The sequence below is a fragment of the Lissotriton vulgaris genome, chromosome 11 (genome assembly GCF_964263255.1).
Source record: "Lissotriton vulgaris chromosome 11, aLisVul1.2, whole genome shotgun sequence".
Taxonomy (NCBI): Eukaryota; Metazoa; Chordata; class Amphibia; order Caudata; family Salamandridae; genus Lissotriton; species Lissotriton vulgaris.
In genome coordinates, this window is record NC_141699.1 from 557,715,690 (window position 1) to 557,740,699 (window position 25,010).

Below are 25,010 nucleotides of genomic sequence, written 5' to 3' on the forward strand. Positions count from 1 at the left end.
TTTCATTTTTTATTTACCAATCCCAGATGGCAGACACCACTTGGTAGATATAGATATAAATATAATTTATTTTTATTTGAAAGTACCAATTTGAAAAAATTACTGTGGGTGTTTGGGGGATGTAGGGATTAACAGAGAAGTGGGTGACTGGGAGGAATGGGAAATCAGCACACAAGGGAAGAACACATCAAAAGCAAACACGTGAGAAATCGATATGGAGCGCAGTTGGGGTAGAGAAGCAGAAGCATGATAAACAGCAGCGTGGTAGGAAAGAGAAGCACATGAATGAGAGAGCAGTAGGGAGGAGGTGAGAAACACAAGAAAGACAGCTGGAAAATACAAGCACTCATCGAGTGCTTAAAAAAGGAACAAGAGAAATGCAGAGCAGGAGGAGTAGAGCAGAGAGAAACAGTGGGTGTGGAGAAGCACTAGGGAGACAACTGGAAGCATACTCACTCTTGTAGAGTGCTTAAGAAAAAAGTAGTTCACTAAAACATAGTGGAAGGACACAAGTAAAGAGGTATCCTCCAGGAAAGGGACAAACACAAGATGGAACAAGGCAAGCCAAAAGAAGAAGCAGCAAGCAAATAAGAGTAACAAAAAAACCAAACAGTAATAAGTAATGGGTAGGCGTTAAGCTCGCTCTAATATCTTGGTAAGCTCATGAGCTATGTTTTTTTGCACTGTCAAGGAGTTTTGCACCTAAAAATCTTCTCTGCTTCATTTAGATTCAGTACCTGTTTCATAAGCTTTTCACCATCCTTCGTCACTTGTTTCCTCAACCTATAAATTAGGCCTGCTCTTAAAGGTTTTCATAATCAAAATGTGCCAGTTACTTATTCTTGCAAGTTTCAGCTACAAAGAATCTGCCAATGTCTTCCTTTTTCATAAACTATACTCTCACAATCTCTGCAGGATGTGGACGCAGCAGCCCAGGTGCAGTCTCATCGGGAAGACGCCTGGGAGCATCGACTCCTGCATGAGCACCACGCGGAGAGCAACGCCAGTGATTGAAGACGACGTGCTTCCACTGGCGGTGCCGGTGACGAAGCCTGACTGGGGAGTCGTGATGAAGACCGGTTGGAGGGTGCAAGGAGAGACAGTATGGCTGGAGGCAGAGGCATCTAGGTAACTTGGGCTTGAATGTGGTTTTTGCACTGCGAGTCTGCTTGTGCCCTCATAGAGAGAGTAATTTAACTGGATCTCTGATGGTAGCGCCTACCTCTACAGAAACAGAGTAAATTGCTGTATTGGAGGTCTGCTCGTGCGCCCTGGCGAAGAGAAGGATGCCAGCTGGGGTGAGGCAGGACCGGCTGTGTAACTGCGGGGGTTGTGGTGGAGCCTGCTGAACGCAGCTATACACCTTTGTGACCACTCCTGGGTGCTCCCTTTTCTACATGGATGTAGTGTTGTGTGAGTTTGTAACGACAGAACCATTGTCGCTCCTGATGGACTCCATAGAACTGCGATGTAAGCATTAGTGCACAGTGAAGTGAGTGCAGGATTAGAATGTTGAATTCTCTGTAACACGTAAAAGAATAAGGACGTATTTTACTAAGCTTCGTGTGTGGCATAGTCATTGGCGAGTACCCTGGGTGTGGAGGATGCTACAATCGACACCACAGGCAAGCACAACGGCAAACAATTAAAACCGGCATTTGAGAGCAGTCAAGCAGCTGCTCCGGCACATCCTGACAGAGCTGCGGTGGATAAGCCTTCCCTAGAGCAGGACACTGAGCTGGACCTAGGGTATCTGCTATTAGAAATGAAGCAAAGCCTGGTTAAATGGACTCAAAAATAGAAACTCTCACAGATCGCATTGATCGTATGTAAAAGAGCACCAACGCGCATGGAAGCTGTATTGGACAACTTGAGCAGGACATGTCAGACATCGAGGACACGACAAAAGGGCAGAGCGGGAGGCTTATCCATATAGAAAAATAATAGCCATGGTCGAAGCCAAAAATGAAGATCATGATGCAAGATTGCGAAGGAACAACCTCTGTATAATTAGAATAGCAGAAACCGCAAACACTGACCACATAGAGGAATACGCAGATGCTATGTTGAAGCAGCTGTTCTGGGCAACTCCCGGGCGGACCAGCTCAACCCTTTATAGTACGGTTCTTCAACTATAAATATCGAGACACTGTGGTCCGATTTTCTAGAGAGCAAGAATCCCTTCAATATGATGGAAACCCAATCTCTGTGTACCCCAACTTCATGTTTGCAGTCCAATTAGGGAGAAGAGAGTTCCTCCCAGTCAAAAGCACGCTCCGGGCAACAGGAATGGGTTAAGGCATGCTCTACCCGACCAAATTAAAAATCACTTATGACGGCAGACAGCACCTCTTCTCAGAACCAAAGCAAGTGGAAAAATTTGCATCAGAGGAAAGGAGGGGCTTGCTCCCCTTGTGTGGCAGAGCGAATGACACCAGACAACAGAATAACTGATAGATCCCAAAATATTCACGGGCGAGCTGGCAAGGTTGACCCTGACAATGTTTATCACAGCTCCAAACAACGCTTTGGGGGGATCCGTTGGGACTACTCTAGGATGAGCCGCTTTACTTGTAACACCGCACCTGACTTCTGGACTCTTGGTTTTAAAAAGTTGAAGTCCTGGCCACCAGTCCGACCCTGGGATTGGGTGTTCGCAGAGCACCCAGCTCCCTCACAATGGGTTTTCCCGTTGCATAGTTGCAATGCGATTGGCTGCATGAGAGGTTGGTATAGGGTAGTTACCGAGCGGGAGCGATACATTGTTAATCTCTGGCTTGGGGAGCCTGGAAATGGAGGGAGGGAGGGTGGGATACAAACAAGTCACACATCATGGTGCACTCAACACAACGGCAAGCCAAGGCCCACACCCGCCTCATGCACATACTTGCTACACATTCTGGCCCAGGTGACTACTGTAGTCCAGCAGCCACTACACTTGGTCCTCCAGTAGCGCAAAGACAAGACAGGGACTGGATTTATAACCTGGAACGTGCTGACTGATCGCTTTCCGCAAAAATGCCACTGCCTAGTGTATCTGCAGCAACATGACATAGTGCTAATTCTGGAAACACTTCATGCCAGATCGATAGAACACAAATACACAGCATTGTACTCAGCAAATATGAGGAGAGTGGCGATATGAATCCGCAAAGGTCTCCCTGTTCGCCCACTGGGGGTATCCATAGATCCAGAAGGGAAAAATATCCTGCTATACATGCTACTGTTCACACACCCCGTCCTGATAAATGCATATATGGCCCAGACAGCCCATCCATTTATTTTTCTAGAGGTATGGTAGAAAGCACAAACCTATGCGACAGACACAGTACGATGGGGGTTGGGGGGCTTCAATGTCATTTTAGACCTGAAACTTGACAGATCAGTGCAGTGACGTGTCCCCACACCCTTGTGGCTGAACAAGTCAGAGACATTATGTCAGAAGGGCAACTGACGGCTATATGGCATGTTATGAAGCAGAATGTCAGTAATGTACATGGGCGACCAACGCATGGGCAAAATGGTCTAGATTAGACTACTGACTGGTCGCGGAAAGTGTGGGCCTCTGGTGTATGGCATCTCCCCAACACCTAATTGGATCATGTCTTGCTAATACAAAACAAGATTTTCCAGACTAGCCCGAGGGGCGTTTCCATGGCTGCTACCATGCTGGGCCCTGAATGAAGAAGCATTCCAAGAGGACATCTGAAAGGAGACAGCGCTCTTCTTTGATAAGAATAATAACTCAGTTGATAGCCCCTCAACGCTGTGGGAGGCCTGCAAGGTAGTGATACGTGGCTTATGTATCTTTAAACAGTCTGGGGTCCTTAGGAACTTAAGAGATCCCAACTGAGCATACTTGAAGGGTAGTTGTAACACTGGAAGAGCAACTAGCTAGCATCAGTACCCCATTGCTGCACACGGAGGTGCAATGCACAATTCATTTGTTTCAAGTGAGCTCAATCACCTAGGCACTGGATCCAGAGCCCATGCATATGGGAAGGGCGATAGACCTGATAAAACTCTGGCAACCCTTACACAAAACAGACGCCCCAGCTCAAACATCACGGAGATGAAAACAAGTAGCGGAGATGTCATTTAGAATACCTCTCTTTGAGAAGCATTGTTGATTACACTCCCTAAACTGGACAAACTGAGCATGAACCCAGATTTATATAGGCCAATTTAGCTTATTAACACAGACAGGAAAAAGCTGGCTAAAATACTACAGCCAGATTACTCTCATGCCACACCTGATCCACCCGGAACGGGCAGATTTATACCTGGTAGGTCCATATCATACACTCTATGCACACTGTTTGCAATATTGCATCATAAAGACCCTGACACTGAAGTAATAGGGCTTTTAGACGGAACAAAGAGTTTAACTCATTAGAGTGGGCGTATCTTTTCTATGTGTTAAAAAGGCTTGGTATTAGTGAGTGTTCATGTGCTGGATACCTCTGCTATACACTCTCCCGATAGCCAGGCTGAAGCAGAACTGAGTTGTGTCTGTCCCAATACAGGTGGCAAGGGGGAGGCAGCAGGGAAGAAGTGTGGCTCACCGATTAGAGCGGCAGACCCTGAGGCAGAGGTCTGGCCCGGGATCAGGGTTCAATTCCCGACGCGGCAGGGTCTTGGGCTCAATGTCCATGGACTCGATAATTCTCGCCTAGGTGCCTTCTCTAATCATGGGTCCCACTTTGCAACTCTGGGCAATAGCTTGCTTAATCTCCACAACGGCCCCGAAAGCGCTAGGATGCCTGGCCTCACCTTGGAGGTGCCATACCTTCTAGGTGATAGGGCACTTTACAAGTATACACACATTTACATTTACATTCTCCTATTCTGCTTGCACTGGCAATTCAGCCGCTGGCTGCCAGGTTGCACCAGCTCTACATGGAGGGGACTGGCGTTCGTGGATAGGAGGCTTTTGATTTCACTGTATGCTGACTATGTCACACTCTATGTCAAAGATCAGCAACTAATAAGCCATCCCTAATACGTGAATTTATTTGCGTTGCTTCGCTTTCAGAGATAAGAAACTGGGCCAAATCCCACAGGATGCCTCTTCTACTGCACAGAACAGTGCAGCCCAGACTACCTAAAAGTCTGGAAGATCGAGCTCTTTGGAAACCTGACAATCCAAAGTAGCAGGCACGCAAGAAATTTTTAGGGAAATTACAGTAAGTCGCTGACTAGAAGAGAACAGGTAGACAAATTCATTGGACGGACCACAGCTGCGTTCACTTTACCTACAATAAGACCACAATCCACAACCGTCCTCAACCCACCCTGCGAAGAAACTGGAACAAAATCACCATCGACCAGATCTCCTCATCGCTTCTTCTAAACCCCCCGCCCACTCCTCAAACCCCGACCAAGCAGCCATGAACCTCACCCAATGGCTATCCAACAGCGCCAACATCCTAGCACCGTTGAAAAAACATCAAAGCAAACTAGGCAGCAAAAACGCCTCCTGGTTCAACGATGATCTTAAGAAATCGAAGAAACTCTGTCGCTCCCTCGAGAAAGCCTGGAAAAAAGGCCCAAACACCAGCACCAAGGACGCCTTCAAAAACGCCACCCGCATACACCACCAACTAATCCGATCTGCCAAGAAAGCCGCATTCAAGGACCGACTAGATAACAACGCCCGCAACAGCAAGGAATTATTCAACATCGTCAAAGAATTTACCAACCCATCAGCCAACTCCAACGACATCACCCCCTCCCAAGCCCTCTGCGACTCCCTAGCTTCCTTCTTCCACAACAAAATCGCAGACATCCACAACAGCTTCGACAACCAACACGGAGACCAACCCACCCTACCTTCTGCAGGAACTCCACCCCCCTTGAACATCCTTAACAACTGGAACCCAATCTCCTCTGGGGACACCATCCGCCTGATGAACTCCATCCACTCAGGATCCCCAACTGACCCATGCCCTCACCACATCTTCAACAAAGCAGACTCCATCATAGCACCACACCTCCGAGACGTCATCAACTGCTCCCTCAAATCCGGCACCTTCCCAGAAAGCTGGAAACACGCCGAACTCAGCGCCCTTCTGAAAAAACCCACAGCCGACCCCACCGAACTCAAAAACTACCGCCCCATCTCGCTTCTTCCATTCCCGGCCAAAGTCATCGAAAAAGCTGTCAACAACCAGCTCGCCACCTTCCTCGAAACCAACAAATCCCTCGACCCCTCACAGTCCGGCTTCCGAGCCAAACACAGCACTGAGACCGCGCTTATCGCAGCAACAGACGACATTCGAACTCTACTGGACAATGGAGACACAGTCGCCCTCATCCTCCTCGACCTCTCCGCTGCCTTCGACACAGTCTGTCATAGCACCCTTCTACAGCGCCTCAGAAACGTCGGAATCCAAGGAAAAGCACTGGAATGGATCACCTCGTTCCTCACCGGAAGAACCCAGAGAGTCCGCCTCCCACCATTCAAGTCAGAGGCCTCTGAAGTCATCTGCGGCGTGCCACAAGGATCGTCACTCAGCCCCACCCTCTTCAATGTATACATGAGCCCCCTTGCGGCCATCGCGCGCCAACACAATCTCAACATCATCTCCTACGCTGACGACACTCAACTGATCCTCTCACTCACCAAAGACCCTAACACCAAAACCAACTTACACGAAGGAATGAAAGAAGTAGCCGAGTGGATGAAGCACAGCCGTCTGAAACTGAACTCAGACAAAACAGAAGTCCTCATATTAGGCACCTCCCCATCCGCCTGGGATGACTCTTGGTGGCCTGAGGCCCTTGGAAAAGCACCTATCCCGACGGACCACGCACGGAACCTGGGCGTCATCCTGGACTCCTCACTCTCGATGACCAGACAAGTCAACGCCGTTTCTTCATCCTGCTTCAACATTCTTCGCATGCTCAAAAAAACATTTCGCTGGATCCCCACCGAAACTAGAAAAACGGTCACCCACGCACTGGTCACGAGCCGCCTGGACTACGGAAACACCTTATACGCCGGTACCACCGCAAAACTCCAGAAAAAACTCCAACGCATCCAGAACGCTTCAGCCAGGCTCATACTAGACATCCCGCATAAAGAACACATCTCTGGTCACCTGAAAAACCTCCACTGGCTCCCCGTAAATAAGAGGATCACTTTCCGCCTCCTTACCCACGCACACAAAGCACTTTACGAACTTGGACCCGAATGCCTCAACACACGACTGTCCTTCTACACCCCCTCCCGTCAGCTACGATCCTCCAACCAAGCCCTTGCCACTATACCTCGCATCAACAAAACCACCATGGGAGGTAGATCCTTCTCCTACCTGGCAGCTAAAACCTGGAACTCACCTTCGCCTTACTCAGAACCACCTAGCATTCAGAAAGCAACTTAAAACTTGGATATTCGACAAGTAATTCCCCACCCTTCCTCAAGCGCCTTGAGACCCTACGGGTATGTAGCGCGCTATATAAATTTCTTGACTTGACTTGACTTGACTATTAAAAATGTATTAAGCCAAATGCTTGTCCATAGCACTTTATGGTGCGTCCCTCTGGGGTTATCTACCGCAATGTAAAATACAGACAATGGAGAACAAATTTTAAAGGTCTTTATTAGCAGTTCCCCAATCTACCCTTGTATTTTCCTTACACTCAGAGTTGGGACTGGGTTATATTTCGGACCATTTACGGTTAGCCCCAGTGATCTGCTGGGCCAAAACGTGGCTCAACAGCGAGATTACTCTGAATCATGCTATTTTAAAGGATTGCATGGCTTTAGATAATGCGAACAGAATACCGTGCTTAGTCTATATCAAAGATGTATTTTCTAAACTGTGTCGCCCTGAACTGTATTCATCTCCAAATTTGCTGCATAAGGGAGATCTAGAGTGGATCAAGAAGAATTTTATGGGTTTAGTGGAACAAGAACGGGAAATGGTGGAATTGACAAAACCGTCTGCTAGAGCTCATTATGTTCTCACGACCATGCCACATCTTGAACCATACCTAAAGATTGTGACAATTCCTTTCCACCGTCACCTCTTAACTCGTTTTAGATTTAATATGATACATCTCGCCCTTGGTCATTACCCAGTTTGGGGTAAACCAGAGTCATCTCCTCCTTGTAACTGTGATAATTACTCCAGTCAAACCCTTATGCATTTTGTTATGTTTTGCGACCATTATGCTGACATCAGGAAACAGTTTTTAGTGCCATTACTTAGAGAGGCGGGATTTGTTCAAGTAAGACTTGCTCTCTTGTATTTACAACTATTAGGCAGTCCCCGGGTGATCTTTGGGGTTGCCAGTTTCCTGGTGGCTGCCGCACGTAATAAAGCTAAAAGATTAGCGGCATTAGAGATGGTGGTGTAATTGTTTATCTCCTGCAAATAAATTTTAGTATTTTAACTTTTTATGAAATTTTGTACACTAACGATGAACTAGATTTTAAAGTATTTTTACTCTATGTATGTATATATGTGATCACTTTTATGATTTTTATTAATCGATTAAAGTGTTCTTTGACTTGACTTGACTTGAGATCGTTGTTTGGCATACATTTCCCCAGAATTTTGTTTGGATTTATTATTATCCATGTACTTTTTTTTCGTATTGGTATGGATATTAACCGTGACATGGAATAATTGAATTTAACGTATTTGCACATTTAACTATGACGTTAAATATTGGAATTGTCTTGATGGCATTACAATAGGATAGAAAGGAAGAGACGGTAGTGGTGTATCCAAAAGGAAAGGACCGCACATTCACTAGTGACAATTAGGTATGTGATAAGTACTGGAAACGTAATAAATCTTCAGTTGCGAAGACTGAGTGATCTACAGACCACTATCCCCCACTACCAAGAAAGATTCAATGACAATCGTAGATTGACAGATACCAATAAAGCAAGAGGGTCAAATCTGGCACATTCCTAACAAACAAGTATTTACAGGGACAAAATGGATCTCCTGGTTGTTTCTCAATAAACAAAGATTTTCCAATATCAGTAGTGGTTGGACATCACAAACAAACAAGAAAGTTCAGATTCTTATGTTCTTTATTCAAAATCCATGGGAGTAAGCTTGACAAGAAACAGCCATGTCCCTGTAAATACTTGTTTGTTAGGAATGTGCCGGATTTGACCCTCTTGCTTTATTGGCATTACAATAGGAGATGCATATTATTGACAAGCATTTATGCCTTGGTACGATCAAATTTGCATTTGTGCCCATTCTTGCTAATTTTGCACATTTCTGAAACATTTTGCACTTAGGAATCAATTTATACTTGCCCGTTGATCGAATAGAATGCTTTTATATTTTATCATAAGCATTCCCAACAGTTGCCTTTGGATATTGTGTTTGTAATATACATGAAATATATTTGTATTTGTACATAGTAATATTGCATTTTGCACTTTAATGAAAATAGGTTTACAAAGGCACTTGAGCAAAAAAAATGTTTTAGAACGAACAATGTTTTAAAATGTTGTATATAGAAACATTGGATCTAAGGTTTTAAGGGCAAGATTCTGTAATTTTAATTGTTATTAGTTTGGTGCTATGTACATAGAGTGCATTATGAAGCATTAGTCACAAGGTGTATAATAGACATTTTAAGATGGCCGACTCCTAACACCAAACAGTACTAGAAGATATGTCTGTTTTCTATGTTTATGCCTTACTCGATGTTGGCGCCAAATGGGGGTTTTAAAATCACTGTTTGAGCCTCCCCGTTTGTTGAGTGAGCAAGGACACAGCCTCGTGTCCGAAACGCGTCTGAGGCATGCACCGTTCCACAATGCAAATATAAAATAAAGAAAATCTGATACCGGCATATTCAGAGTCTGTGTTCCTGTTCTGTGCGACGAGGCACTGGGGAAGCTTGGATTCGTTACATATATGTATATATATATATATATATATATATATATATATATACACACACACACACACACATACATATACATACACACACACATATACACATTTTACATTGTAACCGCTACGGTTTCTTGTAGGCTGCAATACTGCTTTTTTGGAGCAAAAGTGATCTAGAGTGTTAAAAAAAACCATTATTAATCTAATGAAATCTCTGAAGACGCCCCACACTAAAGATTAGTGATGACAGAGTGGACCACAGCAGCATTCTGGAAAGAAATCTAACAAAGGTATGTATTCTGAAGTTTACACCACACTAGTTGCTTATCTTCTTTGCATATATATTTTTTTCTGCTAGGCATTCGTGAATGCAGTGATAATCCAAGCACTTTACTCTATGGAAGCCGATGTTGATAAACACCAAATCTTATAAACAAGGAGAAGATGGCAAGGCATCGATTTGTCTCTTTCCAGATCCAATGGTCATGTGCAGAACAGTTTGAAGCCACATTACCCTATAATTTTTGTACTTTCTGAATGAATGCGAAGGACAAGCAAATTGTTAGAAAACGTATTATAGGAAGGAATACTGGAACAAAAAAAGACAGAATCTTACCTTCCCACAATCAGCTTCACTGTGTTTGTAAACACTCCATTGAGAGCGAGAGCCAGACTGGCAGCTGGGAAGACAAACCGTACAGTGAGTCAGACCTGAAAAGCACCAGCAGAATTCCCCACAAACCCCATGCCACAAGGCACAACATCTCAGTGGCTCAAAGGGCGTCAGACCTCTTCCCCCGACCATCAATCACATCCTAAGTATCCTGCTCATCCTCCCTAGCACACTTGCAGATGGACAAACCTAGGTTTGCTTTTTTTTTATTTCCAATTTTATTGCCATTTGGTAAAAACAAGATAACCGTAAAAACACTTGTAGCACTGTGACATGTCTAACATTTCATTGCATATCCAATTATTATCTCTTGAACAGTAGGCTTAAAAAGATAAATAGGAAAGGGCCCGCCCTTAGCGCTAAGAGTAATCAGTCCCGTCCATTTACCCCATATTCGCTCATACTTGCTTCATAAACCGCTTTTTCTTGGATAGCAGTCCAGTCAACTCCCCTCCGCCATTTCGAAACAGATGGAGACTGAGTCCTTTCAGGCCACTGCAATGTCTCTTAACAATCAACATGGCTGTTCCGAGAAACAACTTGTCTGCTCAGGAGCAGTTCATTACCTCCATCACCCCCAGAAGAAGAGCAAGCGGACTAAGCAGAACCTCCCACCCCAATATACCACTTAATTCCATTGTGATTGACACCCAGTATTTAGATATGGCTGGGCAGGACCAGACCATATGGAAGAAGTCGGCTGGTTCCTCTTTACAGTGTGGACATTCTGGGGCTGGGAGAAGTCCAGCTTTGTGCAGTCATGCCGGTGTAAGATATGTGCAGTGAAGAAAGTATATCTGTATAAGGAGGAGTCTGGCAGATATAGTGAGAGTTCTGGGGGCCATAAACAATGTTCCTTCTATTTTTTTTCCTCTGTGTGCGGCAGTGTGAGATCTCTATGCACTCCAGCCACAGCAATGTGCCCCAAGAACCCGACTGTGTGTGTGGGTGGGTGTAGCAACAGGGTTTCTGACACTGGGGTTCCTGCTTGATTGTGCAGATAAATAACCTAAGTACTGGAAGTGAGGAGGCCTGTTTGATGGGGCAGGCAGGGCTGGACTGGGAACCCAAAGTATCCCTGGCAATTTTGCCACATCAGCTCCCACCCACCAGGGGTGAGGTGTAGGGGGGCGGGCAAGTTTCAAGCACTACTGCTTAAAACTGGTCCCCACTACTGGTGCTTTTGTTACTGAGGGCCCATATTGCAGCATCGCTGCAAAACTGCCCCTGTAACAAAACTGCCCCCCACCCTTCCAGCCACCCAGGCAAACGTCCGATGCTTGCTAAGGCAAATCCAGATCTGGGGGGTTGTGTCATGTTCAAAATGAGAAAGTGCAAAGCATCTGCAACCATAGCAAAGCTTCGCTAATATATGCCAGTAATTTGAGTGGTGGATATGTTATTCAGTTATTTGGCTAGAGAAGGGAAGGCGGTGGAATAGAATAGGGAAAGAGGTTTGTATTTATATAGCGCCTGATACCCCTGATGGGTTTTGAAGCGATTTTTTTTTGGGCGAGTAGCATGCTTCTCTCAAACCCATAAGGATTAGTGTTGAATTAGTATAGTGAAATATGAAAGTAGTTTGAGTGGTGGATATGTTAGTCAGTGATTTGGATTGAGAAAGGTTGAGGAGGGTTGGAAAGGGAACAAGCCTTTGCAATGCAATAGGTCTCGCATTAGGAAAGTTTGAGCTATTGGTATTGTAAATGACAATTTTTTTATTTATATTTTGTTTTTGAAAATAACTAAATTAATAGCTTTGTCATTTACAATGCCAATAGTTATAACTTTCCCAAATGTGACACCTATAGCATTTGTAATGCAATATGTGTTGTATTTACGTGACTTACATGTATTGATATCACAAATAACAATGGCTTTTAATTTTTTTTTAATAGTTAATAATTAAATAAAAGTTAGTGTAATTTATAATGGCAATAGCTTAAAGTTTTGTAAATAACTTTTGTGAAGATTATGTTCAGTGTATTTTATTGTGACGAAATTTCAAGAACAGAAGTGAAATATTAACATGTTTTTGTTACATTTGTAATAAAGCTTTAAACATTGAGAGAGCATATTTGAACCAGGTGTTGTTGAATGGTCACAGAGATTGATGATGTGGTGGCGCTGAGTGATGTTGTGATGGCAAACGAGTGATGCTGTGGCGTTCAGTGACGCTGTGGTAGCACATAGTGATTTTGTGAGGGTGAGGGGGTGTGAGGGTGAGGGGGAGTGAGGGGGTGTGAAGGTGAGAGGGGGTGAGGGTGTGTGTGAGGGTGAGGGGGTGTGAGGGTGAGGGGGTGAGAGGGTAAGAGGGTGAGGGAGTGTGAGGTTGAGTGAGGGGGTGTGAGGGTGAGAGGGGGTGAGGGTGTGTGAGGGTGAGGTGGTGTGTGGGTGAGGGGTGTGAGGGTGAGTGAGGGGGTGTGCGGGTGTGTGAGGGTGAGGGTGTGCGAGGGTGGGGGGGTGAGGGTGTGTGAGGGTGAGGTTGTGTGAGGGTGAGGGGGTGTGAGGGTGAGGGGGGTGTGAGGGTGAGAGGGGGTGAGGGTGTGTGAGGGTGAGGGGGGGTGAGGGTGAGTGAGGGTGTGTGAGGGTGAGGGTGTGTGAGGGTGAGGATGTGTGGGGGTGAGGGTGTGTGGGGGTGAGGGGGTGTGAGGGTGAGGGGGGTGTGAGTGTGAGAGTGTGGGTGAGGGGTGCAAGGGTGTGAGGGGGAGGGTGTGGGGTTGTGAGGGTATGGGGTGGTGAGGGTGTGGGGTTGTGAGGGTGAGAGGGTGAGGGGAGTGACAGGGGTGAGTGAGGATGCGGGTGTGTGATGGTGAGGGTGGGTGAGGTGGGTGCGGGTGTGTGAGGGTGAGAGGGTGTGTGAGGATGTGTGTGAGGGTGAGGGGGTGAGGGTGAGGGGGTGAGGGTGTGTGAGGGTGAGAAGGTGAGTGAGGGTTGGTGAGGGGTGTGAGGGTGTGTGAGGGTGAGGGTGTGTGAGGGTGAGGGTTTGTGAGGGTGAGGGTGGGTGAGGGTGAGGGTGTGTGAGGGTGAGGGTGCGTGAGGGTGAGGGCGTGTGAGGGTGAGGGGGTGTGAGGGTAAGGGGTGTGAGAGTGAGGGGGTGTGAGAGTGAGAGTGAGAGGGTGTGAGAGTAAGGGAGAGTGAGGGGGTTGTGAGGGGGTGAGGGTGTGTGAGGGTAAGGGGGTGTGAGGGTGGGTGGGTGAGGGTGGGTGAGAGGGAGGGTGAGGGTGAGAGGGTGTGTAAGGGTGGGTGGGTGAGGGTGGGTGAGAGGGAGGGTGAGGGTGAGTGTGTGAGTGAGGGTGAGGGGGTGTGAGGGTGAGGGGGTGTGAGGGTGAGGGGATGTGAGGGTGAGGGGGTGGCCACTAGGGAGGAATGGACAGCAACATCCAATCTATATTTACTGAAAGGTCTTCCCATACACTGTTACCTATTTGAAGATCCTTAACCCACTCACAAATTGCAATTTCTGGCATTGCTCTGAAAGCAGGCTTAATAAGGTATGTAGAACCAGAGCGGTAGACACACATTGCTCCACGATAGGGTAACTTGCCTTGAAGCAGAATTAATAAAATTAAGCCATGAATGTTTTATATGCTAAAACAAATTAGCTACGTTATCTGCATCAACATTAGTTGAGAGGCCAAAGAGCAGTGTAAGAAAAATAGGCCCAGAGGTTTTATTTGTGTGACTTCACTGCATAACAAGATAAGACCCCTGTTATAACCTATTTTAAGGCACTGTGGGAGGAAGCGGGCCGTATATATAATTATACTTCAAAACTAATACAGATTATGTAAAAAGCGTTTTCATATGAAGAGTTATGAATAGTAAAAAAAAAAGTATAACTACGTGAGTTAATGGATGCCCAACGCTTCAGCAATTTAATTAGCAGGCTTGAAATCCAAAAATAAATCCACGGGCTGCTTCATAGTTCAATAAGAGCACAGACCCTGCCCTTGTAGTGATAGGGAGGGTGCCGCCGCACTGCCAGCGGCGACCCGGAAGCTCTTGGCCGGCCGGCCAATCCGCTCGCGGCCGACCGGAAGTCCCGCCTCCCGAGGTCCGTGAACAGGCATGCCGGCGCATGGAGCGCCCTGCCGGTCCGGGGTAGCCCGAGTCCCCAGGAGGGGGCCGGGGAGAAGGAGGAGTGTGGCGCCTGTTGCGGGGCTCCTCTGACCTGAGGGAGCCCCGATTCAGAAGAGGAGACGAGACGCACCGCGCCGTGAGGAGCGGAGCGCGAGAGGAGCCCCGCCGGAAGAGCGCAGTCGGTGAGTGGGGCCCAGGGCTGATGTGAAGTGCGTGCGTGCCTGTGTGTATGCCTGGGGGGGGGGGGGGGTGGGGGGGGGGGGGGAGTGTGTGCGCGCGTGTGTGCGGGAGGGAATGTGTGTGCGCATGCGTGACTGTGTGTGATTGAGAGAGAATGCGAGGTAGGGGATAGTGTGCCTGTATGTGTGCCGTATGCCTGCGTGTGCATGCGCGCGTCTGTGTGTGTGTGTGTGCGTGCGTGCATGCAGAGGGGTGGGGGCTGCCTGTGTCTGTGTGTGAGCAAGGGCTTTGCACCGCGCATGCGCAGCTATCAGACGCTCGCTCCCGAGGTGAAATCTGACCTCGTCAAAGCGCGCGTCTGGTAGCTGTCCACATTCCTAAATACGGGCCACAATAGGTCTGAAGCAGACACCTTCAATGCTCACGCATTGAAGGTAGGTCTGCTCGACCTAAAAAGGGTTGCATTTATATAGCGCTTGTAACGCTGATGGGGTGTTGAAACGCTTTATTGGCGAGTAGCACGCTACTCTGGAACCCATAAAGGATCAGTGGTGAATATAGTGGAATATTAAATTTGAATGGATGAAGAGGGCCAGATTAATGAGGCCCCCTACAACTAAATACATTATCTATCTTGTTGTGCATTATACGCATATTATTAAAAACAAACGGTCTTAGTTGCAAGACATAAGGGATATGGACGGCTCAGAATGGCAAGAAGCGTTGGCGTCCCCAAGGGAGGTGGGCATACCCTCGCGCCTTAGGCTTGTGAAACTCCGAATCTTGCACCGATCATACTACACCAGACTTGTTCTGCACAAGATGGGAAGAATAGAACACCCCTTTTGTCTCCGTGGTTGTGGAGAAGGAACTTTTTTTCATACTATATGGGAATGTCCCAGAATAGCAGCATACTGGACACAAGTGTTGCGCACTGTGTCACAATCAGAGGGAGTGTCGCTCATACCAGAACCACGCAGATGTCTGATAAATATATGGGAGCCAAATGATCTCGTACGATACGTCCAAATGGGATAGGCCACAGGCTCGATCTCAAGGGCGAAGAGAAGAGGGGAGAGAGGATATCCCTGCCGGGTCCCCCTCTCGATCGGGAAAATCGCAGGTAACGCCCCATTTATAAGGACCCTTGCTGAAGGGTTAGAGTAAAGAATTCCTACCATCTTTTGATAATAGGGTCCGAAGCTTGCTCTTATTAGCAAGTCTTGCATGTAAACCCAGTCAACTGTATCAACGGCCTTTTCAAAGTGAAGTAAAAATAAGGCCATATATGGTATAAGGAGCCACATGCAGGCATCAAAGGCAAAGACGGGTGCTGCAGTGCGGCATGAAGCCACATTGGTCAGGGTTTATGAGAGTGTGGGACACTCTTATCATCTGAGTGGCCAAAATCATTGCATATATTTTGACTTCGGTATTAATGAGGGAGATCGGGCAATATTGTGCACAGGAAACCAAGGGAAGGTGCGTCTTTGGTATGACCACAATGGTGGCTGTGTCAGTGATGAAGGAGAGCGACCCATCTTCTATAGCTTCCTCGAATAGGGCATGGAGTCGTGGGATCAGAGTTTCGCGGAACGCAGCGTAATACTCCGCCTCTGGGCCCTCGGTCTTGTGAGTGGCAAGCATGGAGATTGCTTCACTCACTTCTTCTGTAGTGATAGGCTCATCCATGGTTTTCGGCTCAATCTTTGATAGCTTTGGGAGAGGGATATTTTGCAGGAAGGTTGAACTATCACCTGGTGTGTTTGTGGGATCTGTCGAGTACAGTGTCTTGTAATAGTTGACAAAGGTCTGCACAATTGCTGCAGGTGTACAGGAGGTTTCACCCTGTGTGTCTCGAATTTCGGGGACTATTGGATTGGCCATGGGATGAGTAGCAAGCCAATGGAGCAATTTACAGTTTTTGTCTCCCGACCCATACACCCTAGCTACTGAAGATCTCCAGATCAATTTAGCTGACTCAATGAAGGTACTTCTGATTTCTTCCCGCACTAATTGCATTGTCGGCATTCTGCCTCCCCTTCCGTTGTCGCTCCCGTCAATTCCATACGGAGCGCCCTAACTTCAAGTTGAGCGAGTTGGTGGTCACGGGTCTGACACCTGCGTTTAAGGAGTCCTTTAACGTAGACCCAAATTGTAGCTTTGCCCGCCTCCCAAAGTGTACCCTAGTACTGCACTGTGCCTTTGTTAGAACAAAAGTAATTATCGTGTTCCACACCAACACTCTTTTGGTATTCTTGGTCTTGGAGGAACCAAGCATTTGGTCGCCATATGGGCCTGATCGTCCTCGTGAGACCACCCACTTGTGAAAGGAGCGGGGAATGATTGGATACTCTGCGTGCTAGAATATGGATTTTAGAGACAGCACGGCAATCTGAAGCGGGCATAAACAGATCTATACGGGAGTGGTTGTGTTGTGCCCAGAGATGTGGTTATATTGTCATGTCCTAGGGTGCCAAGTGCGCCATACATCACAGAGACCCAGTGTAGCGGTCCAATCCATAAGACATCTTGCCCCCAATTTTCTATGAGAGGATACAGGACTTGTAGCGTCCTCTGTGGGTTCCGGGACAGCATTACAATCAACCCCCACTATTGTCAAGCCTTAGCGGAAGAGTGGATAGTATTTTAGGTGCAGCTTGGATTCTAAATTTGCTTGAGGAGCATATAGTGATACTAGATTAATGGTGGATTCTCCTATGGTACCAGAGAGAGCTGTGAATCGGCCTGACAGGTCATTAACCACTTGGGTCATTGTGAAAGGAAGGGAGTGGCTTAAGAGGATTGCTGTTCCTCGAGCTCCTCTGGAAAACCCAGAATGCCATACCCTGTCAAATCCCTGACGCACCAGGAAAGGGCAGCGGTTCCCAACTATGTGTGTCTCTTGTAGTAATAAAACCTCTGGATCAATCCTTCAGGCATATCTTAAAATCTCCGTCCGTTTAATTTTATCTAAGAGGCCATTCACCTTCCAAAAGAGGATTCTCATAGGCTCGCTCCCGTTATATAGATCTGACATAGGGGCAGTGTTGCAATGTCTGGAGCCGACCATTTGGTGGTCTCCAATGGATCGGGTAGTTGGGCTTCCGAAGGAGACAGTGTGTACTCAAGGGCACTATTAGGGCCACATAAGGGAGTATCTTGCATATAATGCACAGCGTTACCATGGAACAAATCAACATCAATAATGTCTGGGAAAACATTCCCAGTAGAAAATCCCAACCAACCTCCCACCCTACTCTTCCCCAAATGAAGAATCTGTCGCCCAATCAACGAAGGCTTAGAGTGTAAACAAGTTAGTCAAGGGTTGTGGTCAATGACAGCATGTTGAACCCTTCCGAGCTTCAGGATAATTGTTCCTCTGGCATTGTTTTTTGGATTAGTAGTACTTGAGTTCATATGCGGGAGCTACGGGAAAGACCAGTGTTATCTGAGGATGGTAGACTCCCCAGGATTTGTCTCATCCTTCTGGTCAAGGTCATTTACAGTCGTCCTGGTTTCCAGCAATTCATCTCTGTCTTGGATCAAGCCATTCGGCGATGCAGACTTTGTTCCTCGGGTCCTGCGTCTATGGGATCCCGCAAGTAGTCCACGGGGAGTCGCCGATTCTTTACCAACTGGACCTTTCCGATGGATTGCTGTTGGTGCATTTTTGGGTAGGCGGAGTGGACATTCCTCAGTCGCCCAGGTCCAAGCTGCCTCAGGTGTATCGAAAGAGGAAAATGCTACTTACCAGTATGCATCTGTTCTTGGCATGTAGAGCTGTAGATTTGTACACTTATGCATAGATCGCCATCTGGTGGTGGGCTCGGATGTTTGCACTTTGTTTTTGTCTTGGAAGAAGCCTTTGTAGTCACGAGGTCGGTGACTCCTCCTTAGGACGATAGTGTGAATGGGCATCGACTCCATCTCCAGATTTTTTTTGCCATGGAGGGTTATGATGGAGTTCGTAAGAATTAGAAAAGATGTCCATGTATCTAAGTAAGATAGTACTGGAACAGATAGAGGTATCCGGGGAGGCGGGTGGGCGTATACGAATCTGCAGCTCTACAGGCAAAGAACAGATTCATACAGGTAAGTAGCATTTTCTGTTCGAGGCATATGAGCTGTAGATCGTATAATTATGCATAGACTATACAGCAGTTATCCCCTTAGCAGTGGCTACCTGTATCTGTTGCAGTGGTTTAAAAAAGTGTTCTTATTACAGCCTGGCCCACACTAGCTTGTTGTTAAGTATTGAACGTCTACACAATAGTGTTTTGTGAACGTGTGAGGTGTAGACGAAGTAGCTGCTTTACAGATGTCATCCAGGGGAATGTTCCCTAAGAATGCCATAGATGCCCCTAGTTTACGTGTGGAGTGAGCTTTAAGGGGGAATTGTTAATGTGCGTTTGGATTTTGGAAAAGCATAGCATATTTGGATGCATTTAACAATCCACCTTGCAATTCCTGTTTTTGAGATAGGATTGCCCTTATGAGGAGGGGAGAAAGACACAAAAAGTTGTTTAGTCTTTCTAAAGGATTTTGTTCTTTTAACCCCTTCGACGCTAATGACAAAGCCAGCTCGTCATGGGCGTTACCTGCGCTGCGCGGATGACGAGCTGGCTTTGTCACGTTACGCGGGATTTTTGAAAATGCCGCGCACAGCGGGAAAAGCCGCCGCAGCGATGCGGTTAATGTAGTAAAGTATCGCTCTTTTCACATCTAGTGTGTGAAGAGCTCGTTCTGCTACGGAGTCTGATAGAGGGATAAATACTGGGAATTCTGAAGAATGGTTAAGGTGAAAAGCAGACACGACTTTAGGTAGAAATTTTGGGTTAGTCCTAAGAACCACTTTGTTATGGTGAATTTGTAGAAATGGTTCTAGTATGGTTAATGCCTGGAGTTCACGGACTCTTCTGAGAGAGGTGATGGCAATCAGGAAAGCTACATTCCAAGTGAGAAATTGTAATTTGCATTTATGCATAGGTTCAAATGGGGGAACCCATGAGTCTGGTAAGGACCACATTCAAGTTCCATACTGGAATGGGTGGAACTCTAGGTGGAATTATTATTTTAAGGCCTTCCATAAAAGCTTTGATAGCTGGTACTCTAAACAAAGACAAGTGTTGTCTGTTTTTTTGAAGATAAGCTGCTATGGCAGCGAGATGTAGTCTACTAGATGTATACGCTAGGTTACATTGTTGTAGATGCAAAAGGTAACAGATGATGTTTTGAATAGAAGCATCTAGTGGGATGATTTGGTTGTTTGTACAGTAAATTACAAATCTTTTCCACTCTGCGGCATAGCAAGCTCTAGTGGTAGGGTGTCTAGCCTCTTTAATCCACAGTTGCATACTCGGACAGTCAGTTCTCAATCAAACCTCATTCACATAAAATGAGACATGTGGTATGTGATATAAAATCTCTGTGTCTTCAGATAAACACTCCAACCTACAAGGTTGGAGTCTCTATCTGGATACACGGAGATTTTATATCCCGACGTCTATCACCTAAATAAATATGAAAATATTGTGACGAGAGGGAATGTACGTTGTCTACATGCAAACTATATGAATAAGAATTCTGCTTGACAACAGGATCAGCTAATTAGGGCAGTTTCTTTGGATCAATAACTGACCACGAATTGCTAAAACTCGAATATCCATTTCGTGAGGAGCTTTTATCTGAATGTGAGACCGTGACCGGTTGGTCGGTTGTGAATAAGGAGGAGGAGAAAGAGATTTATTTTCCTCTTTTGTTTGATGTCCACACGTTGAAATTACGATGTTAGAGTTCCTGGACACGTTTTTATATAAAGCCTGAAGAAAGGGGTTTGGACCGGTCACTGCCACTGAAACGCGTTGCCTTTTGGTCTTCGTTTGTATCAGATTGATGTATATTTCTCTTTGATGATATTTGAAGAAATGTTTTTTATGTATACAACATGTTTTGAACTGTGAATTAAATAGTAATGTTGACTTATTAAATTGTGCAATATTTGATACAAAAACCTGTTTGATGTGCATTGTAGGACATTTTTAAATGTCAAATTATGTTTTAAGTTATGATTTTGTATTAATCCTTGTTTAGGGTATTCAATTGATTTATTGAATTTTTAACGTTTTGCATTCACCTGGTGAATAAAGCATTTATACACTGTCCTTTGGTGATTGCTATAGCTTTTATGTGAACGAGGTTTGATTGAGAACTGACTGTCCGAGTATGCAACTGTGGTGTCCCAAAGGAAGTTTTTTCTGACTTAGGGAGAGTGAGGTAGCCAAACTCTAAGATTTCAGGTGCCAGATCGCAAGGTTGAGTTGACTGGGAGCTGGATGTTTTATCTCTCCATGGTTCTGAGTGAGAAGCTTGGGTGAGAGGCATAGCTTCTCATGAGGAACTACTGATAGTTCCAAGAGGGTTGTGAACCATGGCTGACAGGCCCATGTGGGAGCAATGAGAATCATTGTTAGGGAATGCTGTTTGAGCTTCCGAACCACTCGCGGAATGAGTGGGAGAGGCGGAAAATCGTAAGCAAATTTGCATGACCAGTTCATCCATAGCGCATTGCCTTTGGACAATGGGTGTGGATACCTGGATGCGAAGCTTGCGCATTTTGCGTTTTGGTGTGTGGCGAACAGGTCTATTTCTGGGTGACCCCACATTTGAAAGAATGGAATCAGAACTTGAGGATTAAGTTCCCATTCATGGATTTGTGGTCTCTGACGACTGAGCAGATCTGCGATTTGATTGACTACTCCTGGTAGGTGTTCTGCAAGGAGATTTGTGTTCTGAGGAATGGCCCATTTCCATATGCTTTGAGCTAGGTGTGAAAGCTGGAGAGAGTGTGCCCCCCCTCCCTGTTTTTGTATGTAATACATTGCTGTCATGTTGTCTGTAGACCAGGACAGCTTTGCCTATGAGGTGGAGTTGAAAAGATTTTAATGCTAGGAAGATCGCCAACAATTCCAGGTAATTTATGTGGAATTGTTTTTGTTGAGGGGTCCACGTGCCCTGAATGGTATGGGTTTGAAGATGTGCTCCCCAGCTGGTGAGCGATGCGTCTGCTGTTAGCACTATCTGTGGAACTAGGTCGAGGAACGGCCGCCCTTCGGAAAGGTTTTGTATATTCCACCACTGCAGAGAGCGATGGGTGCAGTCGTCTACCAACACCAGATCTTTTAACTGACCCTGAGCCTGGTTCCACTGACGTGCCAAATGCTCCTGTAAGGGACGTATTTGGAGTCTTGCATAAGGAACAATAAGAATGCAAGAGGCCATCATCCCAATTAGCTGCATGAACACTCGAGCTGGTATTGAGGGTTGAGGCTGAAATCTTTTCAATAGAGCTTGTATGGCGGTTATCCTGACTGGGCTGGGGTATGCTAGAGCTTTTCAAGTGTCCATGGTAGCCCCTAGATATTGTTGTATGTTGGACGGTTGGAGGTGGGATTTGGTGAGGTTTACCAGGAATCCCAAGTCGTGAAGCAGTTGGATTGTTTTGTGTGTGTGTTGCACACAGCTGCTGGGTGACCTGGCTTTTATGAGCCAGTCGGCCAGATAAGGGAAAACATGAATGTGCTGCCTTTGTAAGTGGGCCGCAACTACTGCTAGACACTTGATGAAGACTCTGGGTGCTGTAGTCACCCCGAATGGGAGGACTTTGAATTGGGAGTGTTGTCAGTCTATGACGAACCTGAGATATTTCCTGTGAGCGGGGTGAGTGGGAATATGAAAGTAGGTGTCCTTTAAGCCTGGAGTGGAGAGAAAGTTGCCCTGTTGAAGCAGTGGGAGCACCTGTTGGAGAGTGACCATGTGGAAGTGATCCGACTGAATGAAGAGGTTTAGGTGTCGGAGGTCCAATATGGGCCTAAGAGAGCTGTCCTTTTTTGGAATTAGGAAATAGAGGGAGTAAACCCCTGTGCCTTGATTAGGCAAGGGAACTGCTTCTATTGCATGTTTTTGTAATAGAGAGAGAACCTCTTGTTTGAGAAGTGTCAGATGTTCCGAGGACATTGGACGTTGTCTGGGAGGAATATCTGGGGGAGTAGAGGCGAGTTCCAGGCAATAAGCATACTGGATAATTTGTCTTACCCACTTGTCTGTTGTGATTGAATTCCAGACAGGTAGGAACTGTGAGAGACGTCCCCCGACAGGAATGGGTTGATCAGTGGGAAGTGCAGGGAAGTCACTGTTAGGTGGTAGAGGAGTTGCAGTTATTGGTGCCGCGACCTCTTCCCTTACCATTGTTGCATCTTTAGCCTCCGCGAAAGTATCCTTTGGAGGATGTTTGAGTGGGGCTCTTGTAGGAAGAAGAGGGATGCTCTGAGCCAATGGTTTTGGAGCCAGCCCTGTAGAAGGAGCGGAAAAAAGAACCTCTAGGGGATGGGATTTGTAAGGCCCCCACGGACTTACCAGTGTCCATATCTTTTTCCATCTTTTCTAAAGATGTGTCAAATGAGGGCCTGAAAAGATGCTCTTGATCAAAGGGCTGATTAAGAATTGCAGATTGTAGCCTGCTCCGTTGGCCAGACACCTTGACCCGGTTTAATTTTCTACTAGTGTGACTCAGAAAGTTGCTTCTTGGGTGATGACAAATCATGAATGTATAAATGAAGCTTTTGCTTTGCTCCTCTGGAGTGGACATCAGTGCGATGAGGGGTGGGTTAAAGGGGTTATAGCCATTTTGTTAATATTTCATTTGTATTGCTTTTAATTTTTTCCTGTATTCTCATGAAAATAGTCAAAGACAAAATGATGTATGTTCCTACTGCAGAAGGTTCTGGGGTATAGAGCTCTGCTTTATATGTGTTATTTGACAAATACAATTGTTTTAAAAAAAAAATGTAAATAGCAGATTGCACCTCTTGTTTGAATCCGGAGACCCGGAGCCAAGCGTGCCTGCGCAACATAACGCTAGTGTTAATGGCACGAGATGCGGTATCAGCCGCATCGAGCACACATTTAATTGGCTTTTTGTTTGTACTGGTCGGGAAGGTGTTGCATGAGCTTTTCAAGCTCATCATAGTGAGCCCTGTCGTACCTGGCCAATAAAGCTTGGGCATTGGTAATCCGCCAATGATTTGCAGCCTGTGACGCAATACTTTTATCAGATGCGTCTATTTGGATTCCTTATCAGGAGGGGGAGTGTCGCCTGTACTTTGCGAGTTTTCCCTCTTGCGTGCATTAGAAACCACAAGAGATTCAATAGGGACTTGACCATTAATGTAAATTGTCTACCCTGGTGTAGAAAATTCTGGCCTTGACAGGGTCTTTAAACACTTCTGGAACATGTTTGAGCATGCCCTTTAGCATTGGCAGGGTGTGCGTGGATTTATGCGAGGGTGCAAAAGTTTCAAGTAAAATATCTTCCTCTAAGGGACCAGAATGTAACTGTACCCCGTGGTATTTGGCAGCCCTACTGATTAGTTGTGCAAACCCAATATTGTCAACAGGTGGTGATGGCCTAGATGGATAGAGTTCCAGGCCATTATGTGAGTCGGGATCTGTGTTGTAGTCATCCCAGGGGTCTAACTTTGTGTGGGATGGTATGATCATCATCATCATCATCGTCATCCCCATCTGGATCTATATTCCTACCCCCATCGGTATCCTTATCATCTAGTGTTTGAGATGAAAAGTATGTTGTGGGGAGTGAGGTGGAGAATTGAAAGATTTGGATCAGCTAGAGGAGGGGAATGAGGTGGAGAGGTGTTAGTACTCATCTCCTTTCGCTTCAAAGGTATTTTAGGTTCCTCTGAAGTGTCCAGTTTTCTCTTTTTTGAAGGTGTGGCGACGCCTTTGCCAGTCTCTGGATCGATAATACGTTTTTTGGTTTTGGATCCGAAAAGTCAGGTACAGACTGTGTGGGTAAAATGTCTTTATCCAGTATTAGGGTATCTTTCATAGATTCACATGCCTGAATCTTTTCCAGTCGTCGGGATGGGAGTCCCCAATACATAAATAAAGTAATGTCCCATTAGACATACAGAGTAATAGGTCAAAGGCCTCACATTAGTAACACATCCAGGTCCTTTTGTAATGAGGACCAAACTCTAGAGAGCAACCAATCAGCTGCCACCACCCTCTGGAACCTTCCTGGAAGGCGCTCTTGTCCCTCAGATTTTCTACCGCACGTCGTGCTTAGGGAGTCTCCACTGAGCTCTGCTCAGGTTCTTTCAGTATTTTTGGATTTGAGG

General features: G+C 46.1%; 1 protein-coding gene across 1 annotated transcript in view; it reads right to left on the reverse strand.

Annotated features, from left to right (window-relative positions):
• Positions 1 to 25,010, reverse strand: part of PLPP5 (phospholipid phosphatase 5) — a 287,796-nt gene that overhangs the window by 84,387 nt on the left and 178,399 nt on the right. The window contains exon 5 of the mRNA XM_086943637.1: positions 10,492 to 10,555. Coding sequence (XP_086799763.1) covers positions 10,492 to 10,555 — 64 coding nt within the window. The remainder of the gene's footprint in view (positions 1 to 10,491; positions 10,556 to 25,010) is intronic.